Source organism: Mycteria americana, chromosome 6 (genome assembly GCF_035582795.1).
Source record: "Mycteria americana isolate JAX WOST 10 ecotype Jacksonville Zoo and Gardens chromosome 6, USCA_MyAme_1.0, whole genome shotgun sequence".
NCBI classification, from domain to species: domain Eukaryota; kingdom Metazoa; phylum Chordata; class Aves; order Ciconiiformes; family Ciconiidae; genus Mycteria; species Mycteria americana.
This window is the reverse complement of record NC_134370.1, coordinates 50,377,532-50,400,441: the sequence shown is the minus strand read 5'-3', so window position 1 is coordinate 50,400,441 and position 22,910 is coordinate 50,377,532. Positions and strand designations below refer to the sequence as shown.

Below are 22,910 nucleotides of genomic sequence, written 5' to 3'. Positions count from 1 at the left end.
AAATGATGACAAGGAAGCCCTGTGGGACAGGAGGCTGCACCCAATAGGTGCTTCACTCCCTGCCATTAGGGCAGGATAAATGATGACCCCATTTGGCACTGTGTTAAGAGGTAGCACTGGGAGAAGGAGAATCAGACTGGGTTCAGCTGCTCTTGGCACAGAACTTGTTTATCCTGTTTGCCCTGTCTCTCAGAGCATCATTCACTCCATCCCCAGACACATGCTTTTATGATAATTTCTGTAATTCTATTAGCTTGGAGGAAATAGGCTTTACTGTCCATTTGATTTTATTTCTTTTTTTTTCCAGAGAACTCATCTGCTTGGTCTTTTAGCTTAACCCTTTGTGGATACTTTTTTTTTGCATTTCCAGGGCATTGAGACTAGATGTTTTCCCTTTCTGCCTTCTTGGTTTCCATGTATAAGCAGCATTATAACTAAGATTTTTGTTTGTTTCTTTTTAGTCCCAACTAGAAATGAGCTAAAGCTTCAAAGATCAGATCATAACATGTGTTCCCCAAAAGTCAGTGCTTAAGCCTGAATAATTTGGAAACATCTGATCTGCAGAGGCAGCAAAGAACCATTGCCTCAAGAGATACAGGTATTTTAGCTTAATTTGCCTAGTTACCGAAAGTTTCAGTGGTGTTTGTATGCATGGGTATTTTGTTTCTAACATCCCGTGCTGGAGCTCCTGGTGAAATCAGCTCAGGTTTGTGGTAGGATTATTTTTATGGCTAGGGAGTGTGATGTGATAAGAACACATCACCATGACTGCATTGCAGAACTACATAGAAGCAGAATTTGTATGGGTAGGGGGAAGCTGATCTACCCAAGAAGATCTGCAGTAACAAACTACATAGCCTTTGCTTTTTAATAAACATGCCACTTTTAGAGGTGTTTTACTTTGTTAAAATTTGTTAGGATCAAATCTTAATCAATTCAGGTGATGAGGAAAAGGATATTTTCCCACTGTTGTCTGGGGTATTGATGCTCCCTCTATAAAAAGCCAACACTGCTGGTCTTTCTAGTTTGTTGTTGTTGCAGGGGTGTGGTAACAGTTCCAAATAAACTCACCTGGAGGCAGATGGTGCATGTGTGTGATGGTGTTCGCACTTCTATGTGTTCTGACGGAAGACAGGATTGGTCAGGGTTAAAGAGTTTTGTCATGGTAGGGAATGGGGATGGAGCCTTTTGTTTATTTATTTATAAAATAAAAGAGAAATATTTTATTTTTGAAATTTTGCCAAAAGATCAAACTGGAAAACCCTACAATTCTTTGACAAGTTAAACTGGGAACAGTTCTATGTATTACGTAGGCGGAGCTGCTGAGGGTTAGGCAAACATAGCATTTCCCATTCTGAAACCACAGTTTTAGGAAGTCAGATTTTTCAAAATTTTAGGAATTTGGGTGAAATTTTCCATTCTGAAGTTTGATATGGATTGAATTATTTCTGGAAACTTAAAAAAAATACAGTGGTGTTTTCCAAGAACATAACTAGGAAGAGTATATTGCTTCACTCATGATTAAAAAAGGAATAAGGTGGCCACAGTGTATGGAAAGCACCAGAGCCCACTATTTCCTGTATGCGGAGCTCTAGTTCTGCAGGCATCTCCCTGGGGCCAGGGATGTGCCTTTTGAAAGCTTCTTCTGGGTTTGTCAAGTCTGAGGCCTCTATCTGCCTGTGCTCTGTGTTAGCTGCTAGCTGAGCTGCCAAATCCTTTCTAAAACTTTTGTCTATGCTGGGGATAATTCAGCTGAAGGCTGCAGTTAGGGAGCCCAGTGTTATCAGTCATTACTGCTCATAAAGATAAAGCCAACTATGAGATAGGAGTACTGGAGGCCTCATTTCAGTTGCATTCAGGCAGTGAGGGGTAGGAGGAGAAGAAGAAGAAGAAGAAAAAGAGGAGGAGGAGGAAGAAGAAGAAGAAGAAGAGGAAGAAGAAGAAGAGGAGGAGGGGGAAGAAGAAGAAGAAGAGGAGGAGGAGGAAGAAGAAGAAGAAGGGGAAGAAGGGGAAGAAGAGGAAGAAGAAGGGGAAGAACGGGAAGAAGAGGAAGAAGAGGAAGAAGAGGAAGGGAGCAGGGAAAGGAGTAATGATTGGTAGGAGGGTGAGAGTGGGACAGAGCCAAAAGTGCTGTTGATGTTGGGTGAAAAGAGCAGAGAGAGGGGTCTCTGCTCTGCACGGGTCCAGTGTCAGTCGGGTGGACTGCAGGGTCTGCACCTGACTTGCTGCACCCTTGGTTGCTTGGCTGGGTGAGTCCCTCTCCCTTCTGCCCTGCAGGAGTGTGTAGTAGCTCACAGGTGCGTTAAGTCTGTGCTGAGGTCTGCGCTGCCTCTTTCAGATTCACTGTTCAGGATTATTGTGGGATTTAAAAGGGCTTCACCTTTACACTGTCTGTGCAGTGCTGGCAGATGCTCTGGCTTCTCTGAAGCAGAAAAAGCTTCTTAGCAGCTGGAGCAGTGTGTGCACGTGTGCTTGTGATGTTCTGTGCCACGGCAGCTCCCGGCATAGAACCTAACACAGAGGAGCATCTCCCTGCATGGCTGAAGGCACCCCTCTGCTCCCATGGGTGAAGGCACCCCTCTGCTCCCAGGCGGCTGCCTGTGCCCCATCTCATCTCACAGCTGTTTCACTTGCCTGCAGAGAAATAGCTCTGCTCTCTAGGTTTGAGAAGGAGAAGACATTTGAGGTGGGGAAAGCAGGTTTGACCCATTTAAACTTTATACCGCCCACCAGTCACCATGGGAAATGTCCAGAACGGTTAATGTTTGGGGAGGTGACCAGAGCATTGCCACCCTCTGGGAGAGAAGGATGTGGCAGCTTCTATGGTCGCAGGCCATACCTGCATTAATAGGGCTGTCCCACAGTCATCCTTCACCTTCTTGTCCTGTCTTCAGCAGCGGACATAGTTACAGTGCATAGAGGAAGGGGAGTGGAAGGGAGGATGACAATGTTACAACCATTTCTTCTTCTAGCATATGACCTAAGGGAGGTGCTGCTGCTGCTCACATAGCCTCACCCACCTTGCTTCTGGTACTTTTTCATTGTATCTTTCCTAGGCTGCCGCACACCAGGCCATGCTCCAGTGCTCAGGCCCCCGGGAGAGCCCTTCCAGTGCTGGTGTGTGTGTGTGGCAGGGGGGGCAGCAGTGCTGGGGAGCGCATGGGCAGGGAGGGAGTGAACACAGGAATCAGCAAAGGTCCCGGAATTGCTCTGAACAATTGGAAAGGTGTTGGTGTAGCTGTTTTGGCATGCCTAAATCTATGTAGTTATCTGTAGCTGCCTGGGAATTGTCATCTAGGTAGAGATGTAGCCCAGTTTTGATGAGGGCAAATAAAGCCGGAGCTGTCTTCATCTGTGGCTTGTTGAAGAACACAGGTTTAGGTGTCAGCTAATCCTCCCCTGGGACAGGTGATCCTCAAATCCCCTTCACAAGTACTAGTGGATTTTAACAGTTTGGTCACCAGTCATTAGTTGTACCTGTCAATGGTGGTAAAATTGTTATGTGTTCTGAAAACATCCCAAGGAAACGCTGAGATTGGTTTAGCTTGAAAAATGCCAGGAGCCTACTTCTCTTTTTGCAGGTTACGAGCTACCTGGAACAAAGTGTGGTGGGCTTGTCCTGTGATGGGAGTCTAGGGCCTTGATCTATCCTTTGCCAAAGACTTTAAGACTGTACATGCATTATGTGCTTTCCTAGCTAATTTGTTGAGGATTATGCTTAAATCTGCATTAAAATCTCCCCAGCAAAACATGCAGGTCTGTTGGTTCTCAGGTGTCTTCTCCTCATTCTAGCTGCCTTTTACAGTTGTCTTCTCCAGATGCTTTCCTGTGCTCTTAGCCTTAGATTCATGAAAGTGTATACGAACCCCAGTTACATGAGCTGTTAAAGTTGCAGGAACATTTCAGGACTAAATCTTACATTTTATTTATGTTTCATCATTGAACAGAGTATATAAATGTTTGTTTACTATATATTAATTTGGCCTCTGTTGGTCAATCAGCTATCAGAGGTGGCAACGTGAGAAACCTATTAGTGGTTAGCTCAGAAGTATGTCTCTGTTTCTCAGTTCAGTTTTAAATATCACACAGCTCAACACACTCAAACAACTAAACAGTGATTCCACCTATAAAGCTCTTTATAAATCAGACACAAATAGTTTTGATGCATTTGAAGGAAATAAATGTCATAGCAATACCTTCTTTGTAATAGGGAAATTGCAGTATTCTAAGGAAAGAAAATGTCCTTCCTAAGGCGATGTATGTAAAATACTTTTTTAATAATAATCCTTGTGAGCCAGGATGGCATATTGTACAGTAAACTTTCTCTGTAATGTTCAGACTTCAAATAATTGAAAAAAGGGCCAAGATATCACCAGAAGTACTGAACTCATTGGAAAAAATAATAGTTCTCTGTTTGTTTTGGGTTTTTTTCCCTATCACAACAAGTCAAATCCTACTTTCCATTTCCCTACTCTAAATCTGATGTAAGAGCAACTCAGTTGGCATCGCTGTGGAGGGGAACTGAGAGCAGAATGAGACCCAACATCTATGTAAGTATTGACAATTTTAAATGACAACTAAGGGTTCATGGCAGCAGTGTGGTTTTGAAAAAGTGGCTGCAGAAATAATCCAACAGTCCCCAGGACACAAACAAGGACGAATATCCAGAGAAACAGCCTGTCCACTACCATGGCAACATACTTCCAATCTTCAATGACCTGGAAGAAAAAGCCAATTAAAGATATTAGCAATTTGTCATATTCTTTTGCTCTTCCTCTTGCTAGTGCCAAGTTTTTGTTTACAAAAATAAAAGGAAACAGATCTCAAGGTTCAGGGAATAAACTTACTTTAGGCTTATTAAGGGATTTTTCTCCTACAATCATTCTGGGCAGTGGAGAAAAATACTGTAAATATTTCTTAGCTGTCTTGGATGCATCAGGTACTGAGTGTGGCTGCCTGGTGGAAGCCAGTCCAGAAGGACCCACAGAATAATCCAATTAAGGAATTTTTTTCTTTAATTTTAGTTTGCAGATGCTATTAATCTCAGTGGACAAAAATAGATTATGTTTACTGCTGTTAAACAAGGTTAGCTTCAGAGTTCTTTTCTTATCAGCAGTCATCTTAATCAAGGGTTTTAATGCATATTAATACTGTTGCTTTTATTAAAATCCCTTTTTGCCTTGCATATGTTGTCTGTGAAAGTCATGGCCTTAGATTCTGTTCTCAAACTGAAGTGACTATCAGGCTATTATTGTAAAGATGGAATACGTCAATCTTCATTTGCATCTCAGGAATGATCATTTTTTCCTCTAACATTGATTCCAGTTACATGTGGGATATCCTCAGTTCGATGACTTTACCATGCTTGTCAATTGTCTCATGTCTTATATTAGAACATTACATATTTTTCCTTCAGTGCACACTTTTAATTTCCACTGCTGCTAATGGGAATTGTGTGCTTCTGAAATCAGACTATAGTAAATGTACGTGAACAGTTGTTATCAGACCATGATAATGAAGGAAGAAAGCAGAGATTAAAATTACGAATCTAGAAAAGTGATATGTAATATCAGAGGACCCTGTGTGAAAAGCATTAAATTAATTTTTATTGTACAAAATACACTTGAAAATTGTTCTTAATATCAAGTGGAGGCTTTGTAGATCCTTTAGTATGCAACATATTCTTGCAAGAATTTTTGTGCTATTAGAAAACTTTTTTTCTGCTCTATGAAGTCTGCTTCTGTTCAGTCAGTTTCAATGTTTACAAGCTCATGTCTAATGTTAATAGCTGATCTTCTTTATTTATATTGACAGTAATTTCAGCTAATAGAAAACATGAACTACTCAGCAGCATGCTCCTCAAGGGACTTTTGCAAGATCAGAAACCAGACTTTATTTAATCTGCTTGGCTGAGGGAGGGAGAGCACAGCAGGAATAGAGAACCTAGAGTCTGACTGGGATCTGGGTCAGAGAGAGGACACTGGTAGGTATGAGGGTGGTTTTTCCTAACTGTGGGTGCTTGTCTAAACAAAACTCTGAACCACCCGAGTTTTTCCAAGCATTATGCACAGTGTATTTATGTCAGCTTTAGCGTGCTAGCTAGTAGCACATGAGTAGGGCAAGTGAACAGGGCAGCAGCAGTGCTGCTTAAATGCGTCCTGGATAAAGTACTTCTCATAGCCAATAACAAGTCTGATTTAACTCAAATGAAAGAAGTGTCAGCTCTGCTGGCATTAGGATTTCAATCCTGCCCATTGTGTTTGCCACATCTGGACAGATATCTTAGCCCAGAGTGGGTGTTTGCAAAGGCATTTAATCACTTTTACTAAATCCTCTCTCTATGCCCAGTTAGGTAAATAAATGCTTGAGCTGCAGGTAGTTTGTTTCTGGTTAACATGGCCTGGCCATGGGTTGAGTCACAGTCTTACTGAATATGATGGGGAAAAATACTCTTTTTCTGACCTGGAACTGAATATTATTTTTTTCCGCTGCCAAACACTACTTCAATGTGACAACACAGCTTTTTCAAGAGTGTTTCATGACTTAGTGCACAATCAACATTCTCTCTCTGTAGAAATAGCCATGTTACTTTCCAGGAGAGTATCGGTGTTTACCAAATTGCTATTCATTAAGTTCTTTTAATGGCAAAAATTATTTCCTCTTATAAGCTACAGCTAGAATCTCTCTAAAAACTTCAGAATAGCTAGAGAGTTCAAATATGCTTTCTGAAAAAGTGTGTTACAGAGGAGGACAGGAGATGAAGTTTGGAAAGACCGGGATGATTTCTCATTTTTACTTACACTCTGGTCGTTGTCATCACTTTTCATGTGCTCTGCTATAAAACTGACTCCATCAATTGCTTCTTGGACTTCAGGAGAAAATTTCATGCCTGTTCTTAACCTAAAATCTCGATGACTGCTGACATTGTCAAGAGTCTCAGTGATTTTCATATCATATTTTTTGGCAGAGGCTGTATTCAAAAAATAGGTAGAGTTCTTGTAGAAGTCAGCTGGGTCCATACAAGGATTCTCTGCTTTTGTCTTTTTGCAGTTGCACAGCTTTTGCCGTGGAGAATTATTTTCTGGACGCTTCATGAACAGATAGGCTGGGAGTCTTTCAAGGAAAACCAGCTTTACCCAAGGGGGCATAGTGTGAGTACTTGGAGATCTATGGTGGACATTGAGTACACAGACACTGGTAACTATTGAGAAGGTCACTAGTACCATTGTAAACATGAGGTACTTCCCAATCAGTGGAACATCTAGAGATGTTGGAGGGACAATCTTGGAAATCAGCAGCAGGAACACAGTCAAGGCAAGCAATACAGATATGCATAAGGTCATTTTTTCACCACAGTCTGAAGGCAAGTAGAACACCAGGATGGCTAAGGATGTAATTAGCACACAGGGAATGATAAGATTGATGGTGTAAAAAAGAGGTTTCCTTTTAATAATGAAGTCATATGTCACATCAACATAACTGGGGTCCAAAGGATTTACAGTCCTTCTTCCTGGGAGTGCTACAATGTCCCATTCTCCACTTGGAGTAAAGTCATCCATGCTTGCCATGGAAGTTTTAAGCACCATATCAATTTCTGTATGATCATATGTCCAAGACCGGAACTTTAATGTGCAGTTTTGTTGATCAAATGGGAAATGCTTAACTTCAATCTTGCAGGCACTCTTGTAAATGGCTGGTGGCAACCAGCGAATGCTTCCATTATTCTTTACAATTGCATTTGTGTATAGCGAAACTTCATATGTGCCATCCGCACTAATGAAACAAGAGGAAAGAAAAAGGAGAGAAGATAATAAAACATTAAGAGGAAAAACTAGTTCAAAACAGAAGAGCTCTGACATTCTTGGTCTTGTGGGCCTCAGTTGTTTCTAGAATCAAAGTTTAGTAATATTTTGATTTTGAACTCTATGTTGTAGGGAGCTATAACTTGATAGGGAGATTAATGTATGCATTTCTCTGAATCAGAGAATTGATATTTGGTCCAATACTTAAAAAATGATTTTATAAAATTATTATTAAATCATAAATATGCATCTCTGTTTCATCCAAAGAACTCAAAGTATTTTGTAAATGTTTGTTAAATTAATTAAAGCTTACTACATCTCTGAAGGCTGAGTAAAAATGGGATCATCCAGCATGAAAATGGAGGCACCTTTGATCTGGAACACAGCCACTGCTACGAGCACACAGCAACACTCCTAAATGACTTGGACGAGGAAATAAGGATGAGCTGTGTTAGTTAGAAATGCGGGGAGAGTGTAGGCAGAGGAAATGTAATTACATGGTTTATAATTTATTATGTCACTCCAGTTAATGTATACTTATTGCAAAACCGGAACAGACAAGCCACAGTGTTCTTAGTGCTCACAAATAATCTTGGCTTTGTATCTCCTCCAACTACCGAACTTCCACCAGGAGAGTCTTCTATGTTATGATGGGCCCTTTAATTCAGGGAGAAGATCAGTATCAGCCACTAGTCAAGATCTTCTCCTGTCCAATGTTTCTGGGCAAACAACTTAGGGCTCTTTAATGTATGAGGTATCCTGAGGTAGAAATGTGAAGTGATCAATTGCTGATAAATATTATTGAAATTTAGTGTTTCTGAGTGTATTCACTGCATGTTCTCAAGAGTGCTATGCAACACCTTTCAAACTCAGCCAATCGGGCTGCCAAAGGAAAGTATAACAGTAGGAAGGAACAACAGTTAGTGACTGTCTTTCTTGACAGATGAGGAAACTCAAAGGTTTGTTCTATGTAGTTGATCAATCGCTTTTATTAAAAACTTGGTTAGCCACTTTGTTAGACTGCAAAGAAGAGTCTGGACTAGATACATCCCACATGCCTTCCTTTTGATAAATAAATATCTATGTAAAGAAATGCACATAACCTGAAGACAGTATGTTAACTGCAAAAATCACTGCAAATGTAAACAGATGAAGTTCAACTGACTATAGTTAAGTAGCACCCTTTTATTTGAGTGGAAATGTGCTCCTTAAGAGTTAATAAAAAGTCTAATGAATCACTTGTTTGTTGACAAGACATCATGGAAAATAGAGCTATTTCAGTGCTAAAGTTGATTTTTTCCTAAGCAGGGAAGTGCTACAAGTATCCAAGTCCTGGCACATGAGTAGCTGTTCTGCAGATCAGTTACATTTGGCTCTGGAAAGGTCTCATGTTGCAAACCCTGGTGCCTGACACTGAGCTGAGACCCTGATAGCTAATTCATGTAGTCAGTGAAACAACCAGATGCAGGCGGGAGCGGCTACAGCATACAAGGGTCATTAGTTCATTGCCAATAAAATTGCTATTTTTTAGTAAAGAAGTTGTATCTTATTTCTCACATGTCTGTATCTTCCTGAGTTAGATTTACCTGTGCGCTGTACAATGTACTGGTAGACCTGAGAATATGTAGGTTCTTCTGCTGGCTGCCCCTGGCTCAGCTGTGGGACAGAGGCTGGCTGCTGGTGCTGTTTCAGTGCTTCTGCAGTCCTGTGCACAGTCTACATATGGACAGAGCTGTGGGGCATGGGGATGCTCTTTGTGTTTTCCTTAGCACCTTCTTGAACTGACTGATGCCTATGAAACACTGCTTCAGCAGCAGAAAGTCACAGGGGGTTGTCCTTTATCTAAAATTTTCATTTGAAGCTTATTACTAATGTAAGAATCCAATACGGTGAGGCTAAAAGCTTGTTTCTGTACATTTAAGAAGCCTTGTAGAACTGTTTCTTTCCATTCTTACAATCCATTAAATGGCATCACTTGGGGAGTAAGGAAGAAAGAAGCAGAGGGCGGGGGCACAATTTACCAGAACAAGGTTTGGCCAGACAGAGTACATCCTAATCCACTGGCTGAATTATTTCGTGTCTAATACAATAGTTCTAAGTATTTCTCAAATCTGATTTCCAGTAGTAGGATTCCAGGGACTTAACTCAGTTATATATAAACTTCCTAGGTTTCTCATCTGTATATGTTCATAAACCATCATGTGTTCATGAATTAATAGGTTTTCAAAGTATCATAAAAGTATATTATAAGTTTTGGTGTTTTTTTTCCCAAAGGCTTGATATCATCCACTTCAAGGCTTTGCTAGAGACTTAAAAACAAAAAAAAAAAAAAAACCCCACAAAACAAAATTGGCAGTTAGCTGTTTGTTTGAAAGAACTGAAGCATGGTCCAGCACCAAGCTTTTATTTTTCTCAGTACTGTAAAGCAACAGGGTCAAATGTTGACAGATTTATTATGTATTCTTATAATTGATTTTTTAATGCTTTATGAAAATAGAACATAATTTGTTTATGTAAATGAACATTAAATCATGGAGTTCTGGTACATGTGAACTTTGTAATGGATTTATGTCCTGGAGTCTGTGGTGGAAGGGGGGGGAAGAAGAAGTAGGAGACAAAAATGTAGCTCAGAATCTAAGATGTCCGATAGAATTCCAGATGTCTTGCCTTCTTGCAAACATGACCAGTGTATGGCTGCACTTGTATTTACAATTCATGCTTTCCATATAATCTAGTTTGATATAGAGCTGTGTCTCAATTGTGAACCTTGTCACAGATCCTCTGGTATTGTAATAGCTCAGACTGCAGACATGCTCCAGGTCTGCTGGAATTTCTTTAACCAGAGCCCTGATTTTACTAAAATTATCCTTGCGGGCAGTACCCCAGTCAGATACACTTGATACTTGCTAAAAGTTACAAAGATCGATTTTAGAATTTTATCAATCAGACCTACTTCATTGGTTCTGATGCTTGTTTCTTGATACCTGGTTAAAATTTTGTTCCCTGTCTGCATAAACTACAGAAGTTTTACTTACTTATTGTAAAGCACAATGTCTGGCAACCAGATGTGTTTTGCAGGTATTCTCAGCTTATTTATTCCTTCATAGTCAGAGGGCTTCCAAGCCAAACGATAATCAATCCACTCCTAAGAGAAGAATTGTACAGTAGTGATGGGAGTATCCAGACCAGCACTAACAAAACAATCACTGTGATGGAGTGAAAGCAGTCGCATTTGTGGTTTGCAAGAGCATGCCTCTGTGGGTTTGGTTACCTGGTTCAGCCAGACATTTGTAGTCATGATCTGCTCCCGTTCATTCTACAGGGAAAAAGAGAGAGAAAACTTGTCCTCTGAAGTGTTTCACTTTATTGCAGTAATAAGATATATTCAGCAGGCTTTTGAGGATATTTCCAACTGTGCAGCATGATTTCTCCTAGTGTTTTTCAAGACAGGCATTTCTCTGCTGGTAGGATGGCCAGTCTTGTGCACATGCTGAAGATAAATAGTAACCCCACAAGTGTAGAGCTCCAAGTGGCTTTTAACAAGGACAGTTGTGACTGGAGTGAGTGTGGCTATTTGGGAACAATTACCACCACCCTGCTGAGCTGATTTTTTTTCCCCCTCCTGTGGATTTGATTTGAAACAGAAGGCCCATTTGACTACCAGGAAGCTCTAGATTAACTTGTGTGAGGTTTATGTAAGGTTTGCCGCATAAGCTCTCAGCTGGCAGGCTCTGCTTCATGGAACTGCTGTCTCTCCAGACAGCAGAAGATGGTTTAGCATTGTGTACACAGTCCAGGAGAGATCCTGACCTGGTGTAACTTAACTGTAGCTGTATTGAAATCAGTGGAATGATTTTGATTTTTTGATCAATGGAATTTTATTGGATGAATATCTGGCCGCTGTCCTTTATTGCTTAGGCATAGATTGATCTCCCTGTTGTAGCTGCATTCTGAAGTATAAAACCAGTAAATCGCATGTATGGGCCCTGCCTACTAAGTATTATTATGTAAACTAGAAAATAACAGGGACATAGTAATACCAATACGACTTTTACTTAGAGCACTGTGCAGATAGTAATGAATTAAAAGGCATAGCCTAATTTGAACTTACCACACTGATGAGCTGTGCCAGGGAAACCTGCAGTTCTATAGATACCAACTGGGATGAGTTGACAGCTGGTCGAATTAACTTATTGTACCTGTCAGGACTCAGTAGGTGGTTCATTAGCTTTTCTTCAGCATCTGCTGCAGTGCTTCCTGTAAAACATCACATAACAGAATTATAGAAGGGAAACCAAGTGACATGATATAGGGATCACAGCATTTCTGTGCATCAGATCATCTTCATGCAATAATGAGGGCTTTTGATTTTCTAAAGACTGTAGGCTTGTGTGAACAGAAGGATATGGTGCTTGCACAAATATCTGTTCTGCTGAAGTTGACTGTATTTCACAGAGCGTAGATCAAACCAGATAAATCAGAACCCTTTGGTTTTTTTCACAGCAAAATGTGAAGCTCAAATTGATAGATACTTTTGGGAGTACATTCAGAAATAGAAACTGGGAGCAAACCACCCTCTTAATAACAGAGCAAGAACGTTTCAATGATCCAAATGCAGGGAGTCCGGCTGTGACTTCTCTCTAGTATTGTAGGAGACAGAGTTGCAGGCACACATACAAATTGAAAGACTCTGATCTGTGTAGGGAAAACCAGGGGATGAGCTGCAGGAGTCATAAGGGTTTTTTAATGATTGGGAGCTCTTTGGTAGCTAGTGATGTTTCTGTTTCAGAATTATTTTATTTGAAAACCTGAGGCGGTACATAAGCCTTATTTTATGTGGAAACAAAACCTGATTTATGGACTAGCACAAATATCGTAAATCTTAGATGGCTGAAGCTGGAGTTCAGTGACTGCAAAATACAGCATCTGCAGGGTACTATCAAACAAGCCTGAACATTCCTCAAGGAGCAGAACAGCTTATGGCACAACCCCAGAGGTAACAGCACCTGTTCCCATCTTCTTGCATGTGCTTTTTAAAGCCATTCTAGTGCACTTTTCAAACCACTATTGACCACACAATAATGCTGATGACTAAGGTCCTGTCAACATCCTGCCAACAGAATTGACCCAGAGAGATTCTGCTGTATGTCAAGTAATTCTGTGTTGTGTTATACAGCTGACAGTGATGGACACAGGTGTTAATGAAAACAGATTCTAATCCAATTGATAGAGTGATTCTTCCATAGGAAAGGGCATCTAACTCAACCCTAGATATTGCAGAAATGAGGATAGTGTCCCTACATCATACTTGCTTCATTATTCCCCACAGCAGTTCCGCAGAGTAAAAACCACTGGCCATGCAAGTATTTGAAATTTTTGGTACATTAATTTATTCTGGTTTTTTATGTTGTAGCATATCCATGAGATCCAGAGAAAGGCAGACATCAAAAGGCCAGGATCACATAGGCAGCCAAAGTTTGTGTGCATTTCTAGAAGGTGCCTAGTTTCCATGTGAACTGGGCTGTAAGTTGCTAGGGGGAACATGTGTCTCTTGAAACTTGGTATTTCTGAATTCCACTCAGATTAAAAAAATACTATAAGAACTTCCTGTTTCTGATCCAGTCAGAAAGTGGAGAGACATAAAAGGAAACATCATTGAACAGATTTTTCACGTGTAAGAACAGCTTTTACTCAAGCTCTGGGGAAAGATTGAGGTAAACACCAGGCTTGTTTTAATTCTTTTAAGACCAGCATATGCTATGGCATTGGTAGCACAAATTTCATCACATATACTTAACCATAACATTGTCTTCAGAATAGGCTTCTCAAATACTTCCCAAGCCATTTGGGAAAACAAATTTGGATGAATACATCTGTGTTTGTTGGGTCAGTTTGTTTTTGGATTCACACTTGCTTGATACCTCCCTGTAAGTCATTATAAAAGCCCTAGTACCATGTGATATTTTAATATTACATTTATTCTCAGTGTAAGCCTGCCTAATCAAAGGCTTATCAAGCTAGCACTATGCTGATCCTTGCTAAACTCCAGATTCTGTTTTTTCTTGTGTATTACAATCAAGACAGAGCTAAATTTGATACTGTGAAGAAAATGGGGCCGCACTCTAGGAATGAATCGTTCTGCGTTTGTAAGGATAGGTGAGAAGCCTCGTGGTAGCTAAAGAGAGAATCTTGGTTATTTTATTGTGTTGTTTTGGGTTTTTTTAACAAACATTCTTGCTGTTGTGTATGTAAGTGACATAAGCAGATGGCTATAATTCAAATATAAATAAATTGTCATTTGGTTTGTTTCATGCAGTGGTCACTGAATGCTGCTAGCAAAGACAGTGAATTCTTGTTTGAATTGTTAAATATGTTTTCACTGTGTTGCCGTCTTTTTCTGTAAATATTCTATCATATGGAGTATTTGCTAAACAGCGAGTAAGAAGTAGAAACTGCAGACTATTGCAGAAAGCTAATTCTGAATTTATAATAATCCTATTCTCTGAAACCTGGTTTTAGCAATCATAGTCGTCTGGTCTGCAATTCAAAACATTCTGTGGGGTCTGCATGTCTGATGAGAACAGCTCAGATTTCAAAGTACTGACTCTGTCAATGAACTTTATGCAGATGAATGACAGGCCACAACTTAATTATAAAAGATGATTTGTTGAATAATGAATCCCTTTAAGAAATTATTACCTGTTCTTAGGGAAGGTGTTCCTGTAATGAATAATTCTTTATAAAATTGCCATCCCATCCCAACCTTTAAATAACTTAATCACCAGAAATAAAGATCTAAGGGGCTACTCTCTCATCTCACTCAGATGCCTGTATCAAATACCACTAGATGTCAGCAGTGGACTGCCTTAAAGGTTGCTAAATCCAATCTCTCTGTGAATAACGTGTAAAAAATGAGTGATTCTTGTATAATTTTTATAACTTATTTTCCATTGCCAATCTACATATTAACCAGATGGCACCTAATGAGAACAAAATTACCAGGCATTCAAGTTCATCTTTATATGCATTTCATGACGTCAGTAGCCATGCATTTGAAACTCCTCTTTTTCCTCTCAGAGTTGGAAGAAATAGAAGTGCACCGTTTCCCTTGCAAACTGTTTTTTTCCAAATAGCAGTAATCACCAGAAATGTTGCAGGGGGTAGACCGATGCTTTTAGACAAATGATTTTAACAAGAATGATGAAGCAGTCCTAATTTGGGGGTGGAGTATTTTTGTGTACTGAAAGCAGTAATAGAAAAAACACACTGGGGTGGATCCTGAGCTAAGGAAATTGTTTAGCTTCACCGAATATGCTAGACATCTTCTCCATGACAAGGAGAGCAAATTGCCACATAACTTGCAGTACACATTCTGCAGTAAGTTTGTTTTCTCTGGGGGATTATGATGATTAAAAAAAAATTGCATCAGGATGCTTCCAATTTCACAGCAGAAGAAAAAAAAACCACAGACTTCATTCACTCCCCTGTGCAAACTTTCCCTTTTACATGGTCTAATTTAAATATATAAAATGAAATAACTACTCATCCTGTGTTATGTTGTTTACTTTCAGTGTAATGACAAATATATTGGAGTGATTTCCACAGAACAGAATAAGGAGCAATGTTGACAAATGCAGGCAAATGCACTGTTATCACTGTCTAAATTGCAAAATTTAACATAAGGCATGTTTCCTCCCTTTCCCTGACTTCAGTTATTTTAATAAATGTTGAAATAGCATTTGTTTAGAAATAATATATTGTATCATTTTTGTTCTTTCCTCTCTCACAAATATCTTATGTGGACAATGGTGATATACCAAATTCCCATCTGTAATTAGTAAAGAGCAAGAAGCAGCTATAAGACAACCCCATTATCTTCTCTGAAATTAGTTCGTGATGTTGTTACTTCTCAGCATACTCCTGAGTAAAAAGATTTATATAACCTCTTAGAACAACACACGCTGATTTGCAACTCTTATTGTTCCCATGGAAGTAGTAGTGAATTTGCTGTATTTTAAAGACTATTTTAATTTCTACACTGCAATTACTGCAAATAAAAAGGAAATACTGATGGTTTAAAGGTGTGTAATCTAAGAATCTAAAGTAGGCCCTCACTCTTCATTGTTACAAAGCAGATGTTTTCTGAAGTTGCCTTTCAGTGACTGAAGAAACAACACAACTGTGGGATGAATATGTAATTATAGGAAAGATGTGATTTTTGTCTCAGTTCAATTTCAGCCAGTTTCACTCTGAACACTTCATTGGAGTCTCTCCATGGGAAGAAGCTCCCATGGTAAATGCACTATTTCATGCTGCTGTCGGGCTGTGTGTGTTGGCTAAAACATATGTAAGAAATCCTGGCGGACTAAAGAAAATGTTCTTAATGTATGTTTGCGCTTTTTTTAGCATATATTTACATATTTCAACTTAATTTCAACTATTTACATACTAATCAAACAATTAGGAAGTATGAGCTTTGCAAAATATATGAACTTGAGCCAATAATTGTAGAGGGATGAGATCTGTCTTATTTATGGCTCATGTCATGGTTCATTTTTTATTTTTTCACTCTCAGCACAATACCTGCTTTTCCCATCACAGATGATCCTGGGAGCATCTAAAGGGATATTACTTAGTGATTATCATTGTCATCTCCTACTGTTCTGTCATTTTATGTCCAACTTACTGTCTGTCCATATCCATCGTAGTGGATTTGCTGATACCGAAACAAGCCAGAAACAACACTAAAATAATCAATTTCATGCATCCTCTTAAAGTCTGCAACCTACTGAGGTGATAGTTACAAATTGTCTGAGAGCTTATATCACAGTCCTATCTCCTAGCCCCAAAAGCTGTCATTGTTCTGCAAACTGTCTCTGAAAGAAAAGATCACTTACCGTTAAAATAAAAGGAGCCCACTACAAAGAGAAAGAGGGTGTACGTATTCCTCATGGCAATAACAAGAAGAGGTGGATTACTGTTCTTCAATTAAGACAGCTGGCAGTAGGCTCTGTTGTCAGGGATGCACAAGGAAGAGATGTAAAAGCAAACCTGAATCTTGGAGGTATTAAATGCCTGGAAAGAGACAGACAGTAGGACCTGGCAGAAGCATTCTGCAAAGTGGAGTTTTCGTGAGCATAATGGTCCCTCCCCCTTTGCAGCTGTTTAAAGAGCTTTGTGAAGAGGAAAAGCACATAAGAAGAGGGAACATAATGTGATAATGTTGAATAAGAGGAAATGAAAGAGCAAGCTAAGGAACATGATCTGCAAAACACGACTGCTTAATTCTTGCTACTAGATAACATTTAGAAGGCTTTCTGGTTAATAAGTGCAATGGGTGGGAATAGCTGTGTGGGAAGAGCTGGTTACAACTTTGTGCCATAAGACCTGTTAGTGAAGGACATGTCAATAAATTATAGGCCTGGCAGAGGGTAATTTTCTGTGTCAAGAGAAAAAGTTAATTGTCTACTGCTAACCCTTTTCCACTTCAAGGTCCACACGTGATCTCTCTAAAGTAGAACTCCAAATGGCTTTTTGGGAGCAGTAGGAGAGGAACAGAGAATTTGTTGTCATTAGAATTTGACAGGATTTTAAAAAGAAAGCTAAAGCAGCCTGTTGAGAAATAGCAATAGCTATTATAACTCCAGAGAATTGTAGAAATTCTATGGAAGTTACCTTTTACAGCTGAAGGGTTCAGCAGAGTATAGAGTATCACGTGTTTTGGGACTTGCCATGGGAAGATTTCTGTAGAAGGAAGGGGAAAGAAGAGCTTGCATGCCCTTTGCAAGCACTGTGGGACAGGCTGAAGTCCCTGGATAGAAAAAAAAGGTGCAAATCTTCTAAATACTGTTTTATCTCCATATTCAGGTTCCTATCTGCTTCAGCTGGCCACAGGATGCAGTTCTGCTCTTGTCTCATCTCCCAACAGTCTAACACCATTGGCTAGGATGGAGGCATTCCTGGCTTACCAGCATAACATACCAGACTTCTGCATCTAGCACAGTTGCTACCTGACTGGGGTTATTTGGAGAAGGTCACCTGCTGCTGTTTTTAGGCAAGCTGTCAGTGTAGTGTTGAACAGCTCATTGCCTTCTCCCTAAACGTTTTAGCCACCTTCTTTTTTCACTAAATAGGCCAGTATGTTATAACTTCGTTGTCTTTAAAGGAGCTGCCGTCAGAGGTAGCCCAATACATAAAGAGACTCTACTAAAATTTTTGGTAATGGTACTATCTACAATCTATGTAACTCCTCTAAACAGTCTATTTATTATTTTTGGCTCATTTCTTTAGGGTAGGAGGATGGATTCAGTGAGACAAATGGAAAAGCATGCACTGCATGGACTTCCATTTGGATAAAACAAGCTGTTACAAGTCAGCTTTGATGAAGTGGACTGTGCTGTTGCCTTCCCTTACTCTGAAAACTCAACGTATGTCAACTATACCATACCTTCCACTGAGGATTCCCAGTAGTTCTTTAAAAAGCTCACAGCCTTCTACCATGAGAACGATGGCTTGTACGTTCTCACCTTTCTTCACCTGCAATCTCAAACAATTTCCTTTAATATACCTTTAATATAACACCCTCAGTTGTAATCTCTCAGGTTTTGTAGTGTTTTTAACTTTAAAAAATATAAAACTTTGATCTCTTATAACTACTGAACTTTTATATACATACATGTGATCAGTTTGTTTAGAGGTGGATTTATTGCATCTTAATGCTATGCAAACATCTCAGATGATAAAAAGTTCTGTGGACTATGTAGGAATTGATGGTTAATGATTTCTGTACACTCAAAAAATTTTTACAGCACACTGGTGCCTTATTGTTAGCCATACCAACATAAATGTGCTGGTTTGGTTGCTTATCTTAATGATTAGGTCCAGCCTGGTATCAGAGATCCCCTGTGCTAGCTCCTGCCTGTTATTTTAAGTCTTTTTTTGTGCTTCCATCACTTCCTTTTCCCTCTTATTCACTATCTGTTAGCTGGAATTGTTTTAAATTGGGGTTGTTTAGCCTGGAGAAGAGAAGGCTCCAGGGAGACTTCAGTGCGGCCTTTCAGTACTTAAAAGGGGCTTATAAGAAAGGTGCGGACAGACTTTTTAGTAGGGCCTGTAGTGATACGACAAGGGATAATGGTTTTAAACTAAAAGAGGGTAGATTCAGACTAGATATAAGGAAGACATTTTTTACAATGATGGTGGTGAAACACTGGCACAGGTTGCCCAGAGAGGTGGTAGATGCCCCATCCCTGGAAACATTCAAAGTCAGGTTGGACCGGGGCTCTGAGCAACCTGATCTACTTGAAGATGTCTCTGCCTATTGCAGGCAGGGGTTGTACTAGATGACTTTTAAAGGTCCCTTCCAACCCAAACCATTCTATGATTCTATGATTCTAAATAGGAATTCTTACCTCAAAATAGTGTGGGAGCTGAGGGGGAGGAGAATGGTTTCAGTGAGAACAGTCATTGTGGGGACATCTACTTGGATGAAAAAAGCCAGTGCAATCCTAGTGAGTATATGTGAATAGACTAACTGCATGAAAATATAACACTATTTCTCTGCATGTAGAAATGGAGCCTTCCCACAGAAAATTACCCTCTTGTAATAGTCACAAACGCTAGGAGGTGTGTCCCAAGCAAAGTGTTTATGCTGAGCCCTCCACCTCTTGCTTCTCACTACAGTGTGCTTGGCTTGTACCTTGTCAGAGGCTTTTATGGTCAGAGACCTTGCTACACTCTTGAGCCTGCTGGACAATGTTGTCTTTCATAATGTACGGAGAATTGCTCTCAAGGAGCTGTGCCTTCAGTTACTAAGGCTATGTTTGAGCAAAGTACCAGTCTGCTGGGGAAGAAAGACTGCATCTGTTTCTCTGTTTTTACTTTCTGATATCTGACCTATTTCTCCTCAAAGGCAAATCTTCCATCTGCCAACCCAGCTTCTGTGCTTTTGCAGCAGTTACAAGAGTAACAGATGTATGGACCCTGAAGTCACTGCGCTTGTACCATCTACGCTGCTTGATGCTTGAGAGTTGAGTAGCAGCTCAAGGTATAACAAAACAGGTTGGGATTGCTTCACCAAAGCAGTGGACCATCACAGAGCCAAAGGGTCACAGATCATTCACTGATTGCACTATTTTTGCTGCTGAAGCTGAGGTGGACAGGGAAAATTACCACAGCTGGTTTTCTTCTCTCTGGCCGTATTCCTTCCTTTGCCATTCACTTGTGCTTCTTCATTCTGACAGATCACTGAAGGTCTTCCTTGATCACCTGTGCTATGCAGTTGTTTTTCCCACAGTGGTGCTGCAGGATTCCATTTGTTCATTAAGTCGAGTTCCTGAAATGAAAAGTCTTTTTAGTAGAGATTAGCATATGTGATATTCTGGATTTGCATGTTAATGCACTGTGCAAGCACAGGAATAGCATGGCAGAGAGCCATCCACTGAACTGGCTGGGGGTTTGTTCCTGGTGCTGTAATGCTTTGTATGCCTTATGGTATTAGAGCTCTTAGATGTGTGAGGAATGCAAGATGTCCAAGTGCCCAGGAAAACTGGCAGTCCCCTTTTGTGAATTTATCATGGTGATTTCAAGCTGCCACTTGCATTAGGAAAGAACCAGTCAGAAATGCTGGAGCTTTCAAAGTGGAAGCAACCTGGGGTGCAGTTGGCCTCCTTAATGAGACAGGCACACGTATAGGGAGATTGCTGCAAAAATAAATGCTTCCAGGTGGAAAGCCACAATTAGTTTCCAGAAGATGTGACACTGAAATGAAGTTCAGGGCTGAGCTCATGGCTAAACCGAACTGATAAGGGACTTAGATCAGCTTGTTAAATACTGGCCTTGCAGAACATATAGGACTGACTTACTGTTGCACTAGCAAAACAGCTGTCACCTTCTGGTTGAAAATTGCTACAGAAAATGTCAACTAATGGCAAATTTTGTTTTTCTAGCACCTTACGTCTGAGTGAACTTTAATGATGTCTGCCAAGGTCCTGGCTCATCTCATCAGCAGCAAGGCATGCTTTGCTCTCTGATCGGTTGAAAAACAGAACTTCTCACAAGTAACTTCTGCGAATATCCAGCATGGTCCCCTGCAGGTAAAATCATAGTTTTCCCTACTCACCACTGTCCAATTGAGCTCATTAGAACAGCTGTGCTGGAGCTAACATTCTGCATTCCTGGAATTTTTTTTCCTTACAAATGCACTTACAGTCCTATTAGAGATGTGTGATACCTCAGCCATTCTGGTGCTAATGTTTTTGGGTTAAGTTGTACTGCTGCAGCTTCATTTAACAGTGCTGTAGTGTGTCCTGATTTAAAATCTGCAAGGCAAAACAAAACTGGCACTGTAGTTCCCGTAACCATCAGCTGGATAAGCCTAGCTAGGTCCTCACGCAAAACAACTGTTGGTAGAAATCAGTGGGAAGGGCAAGGATATATGGAGTATTTGGTCTGTTGTAATCCAAAGCTTTGGAATTTAGTATGAGTTTTTGGAGTAGTAGATGCTTTACACTGGAGAGCTACTTTTTGTCCAGAGGCTTACTCTACAGTGATGGACCATGTCTATGTGGGTAATTATGTCATAAAGTCCATTTCCTACAGCACCTCTGTAATTACATTTGCCTTGCCAAATGGGTCCTAACCAATATGTACAGGTATTTGTAATAGGCTGGCTTCAGGCAAGGTATAATACCATCACGCTTTTGCAAATGACTGGGAAACAGAGCTGTGGATGCTACCAAATTATCAGGTAAATAACACTCCTTTAAGGTTTCAAACGATGATACTATATGTTGGTGCCTGATATGTCATCACATTAGAATCTGCTCCAAACCCACAAAATGTTCCAGAGAATTGCCACTAATAGCACTGTGACAATGTTAATAACCCAAACGATGCATACAAGTGATTTGGTAGCAATGGATGCGATTCCAGTTTTCATTGTCAAAATATGAATGATTATGGATCAATGAAAAGCTGCCTTTCTACTCCGGAATATGTCTGATGGCAGACAAAGTCAATCCTGGGGAAAAAAAAGCTTTCCTTTTCTGGTTAATTTTTGAAAGTTGTCACCATATGCTTTGTGAGCTAGCAGGTGGGTTATGTTTGTAGAGTATTTAAGGCAGTAATATTAAAGCCTCTAATACTCACTGATTATCATCAACATCTTTAACTTCCAAAGTGCACAAGTGTAACAAGTCCAGAGAATTCTCCAAAGAACTGCACAAGCAGCAGCTGAGCGTGGTTATGCTATTTTGGAGCTGATGCTTTTATTTTTATCAGACTCTTTTGCTTCCTCTTACATGCTTTGAGATTGGTTACAGGGCAGCCTGTTGACTGCCCAATATATGACTGGCAAACAATCATATATTCTTTGAAAATATTGTAAATGAAGCCATAGCCATTCTTGCAATACCTGCATTTTGTATGAAATTAATAAAAAAGGGCTAAATATGTGCATGTTTAAGAACACATCTTTGCCAATACCAGTGTGTTCCTATATGCAGTGTAAACATTTTTGTGTGCTCTTAATTTTTGAAGTAAAAACTCTAAATGTAAATTCCAGGAGTAGAAAGCTCTATTTCTTATGATCATCTACCTTGCTACGTTATTCTGACTAAGAAACTGTGCTTCCTTGCCTGCCAAATCACTGTAATTGTTGCCCAGTTACCAGTTTTTGTGTAACAGCAGAATATGTTACATCCCTTAGTAAAGGTCCAGTAATAAGTTTTTAGTATTTACAATATGTTTTCTAGATTCAGTAGAATTGCCCCTTTTAATCCTAATCACTTTATTCTGCTTCATCAAATTGAACCTGAGTCAGCTAATAAGGATTTATTTCCAGCTTTTTCAGTATTTATACCTTTCTACTGAAACATCTGGAATGTCCTATAGCAAAATCCTACAGCAAACAACTGTTTACTATGGGTGCCAAAAATTATAAAGCATATAACATTCCTGTGAAATAAAACATAACTGTCCCAAGAGTAAAGACAGTTAAGAGTAAGCAGCCTGTGCTAAGGCAAATACACATTCAACTACGCAGATTGAAATTGTAATACCGTTTACTACTACTGTGTTTTCTGTAGTAATTGGTAAGCTATTGAGAAA

The 22,910-nt window shown here is 39.8% G+C and overlaps 1 protein-coding gene across 1 annotated transcript; it reads right to left on the bottom strand.

The window, feature by feature from the left end:
• Nucleotides 1-4,577: 4,577 nt before the first annotated feature.
• Nucleotides 4,578-16,754, bottom strand: CHRNB4 (cholinergic receptor nicotinic beta 4 subunit). The gene is made up of 6 exons (XM_075504182.1): nucleotides 16,700-16,754; nucleotides 11,914-12,059; nucleotides 11,074-11,118; nucleotides 10,838-10,947; nucleotides 6,801-7,773; nucleotides 4,578-4,718 (listed from the first exon to the last, which is right to left on the bottom strand). Exons 1-6 carry the CDS (start codon nucleotides 16,752-16,754, stop codon nucleotides 4,578-4,580), a joined length of 1,470 nt encoding a protein of 489 aa, XP_075360297.1.
• Between the last annotated feature and the right edge of the window lie 6,156 nt (nucleotides 16,755-22,910).

Coding starts and splice junctions, on each gene's coding strand:
- CHRNB4 (XM_075504182.1), bottom strand. CDS start 16,754: ATGAGGAATACGTACACCCTCTTTCTCTTTGTAGTGGGCTCCTTTTAT. Junction 11,119..11,913: donor TGGCACAGCTCATCAGTGTG/GTAAGTTCAAAT, acceptor TTTTCCCTGTAG/AATGAACGGGAGCAGATCAT. Junction 10,948..11,073: donor CAAATGTCTGGCTGAACCAG/GTAACCAAACCC, acceptor TTCTTCTCTTAG/GAGTGGATTGATTATCGTTT.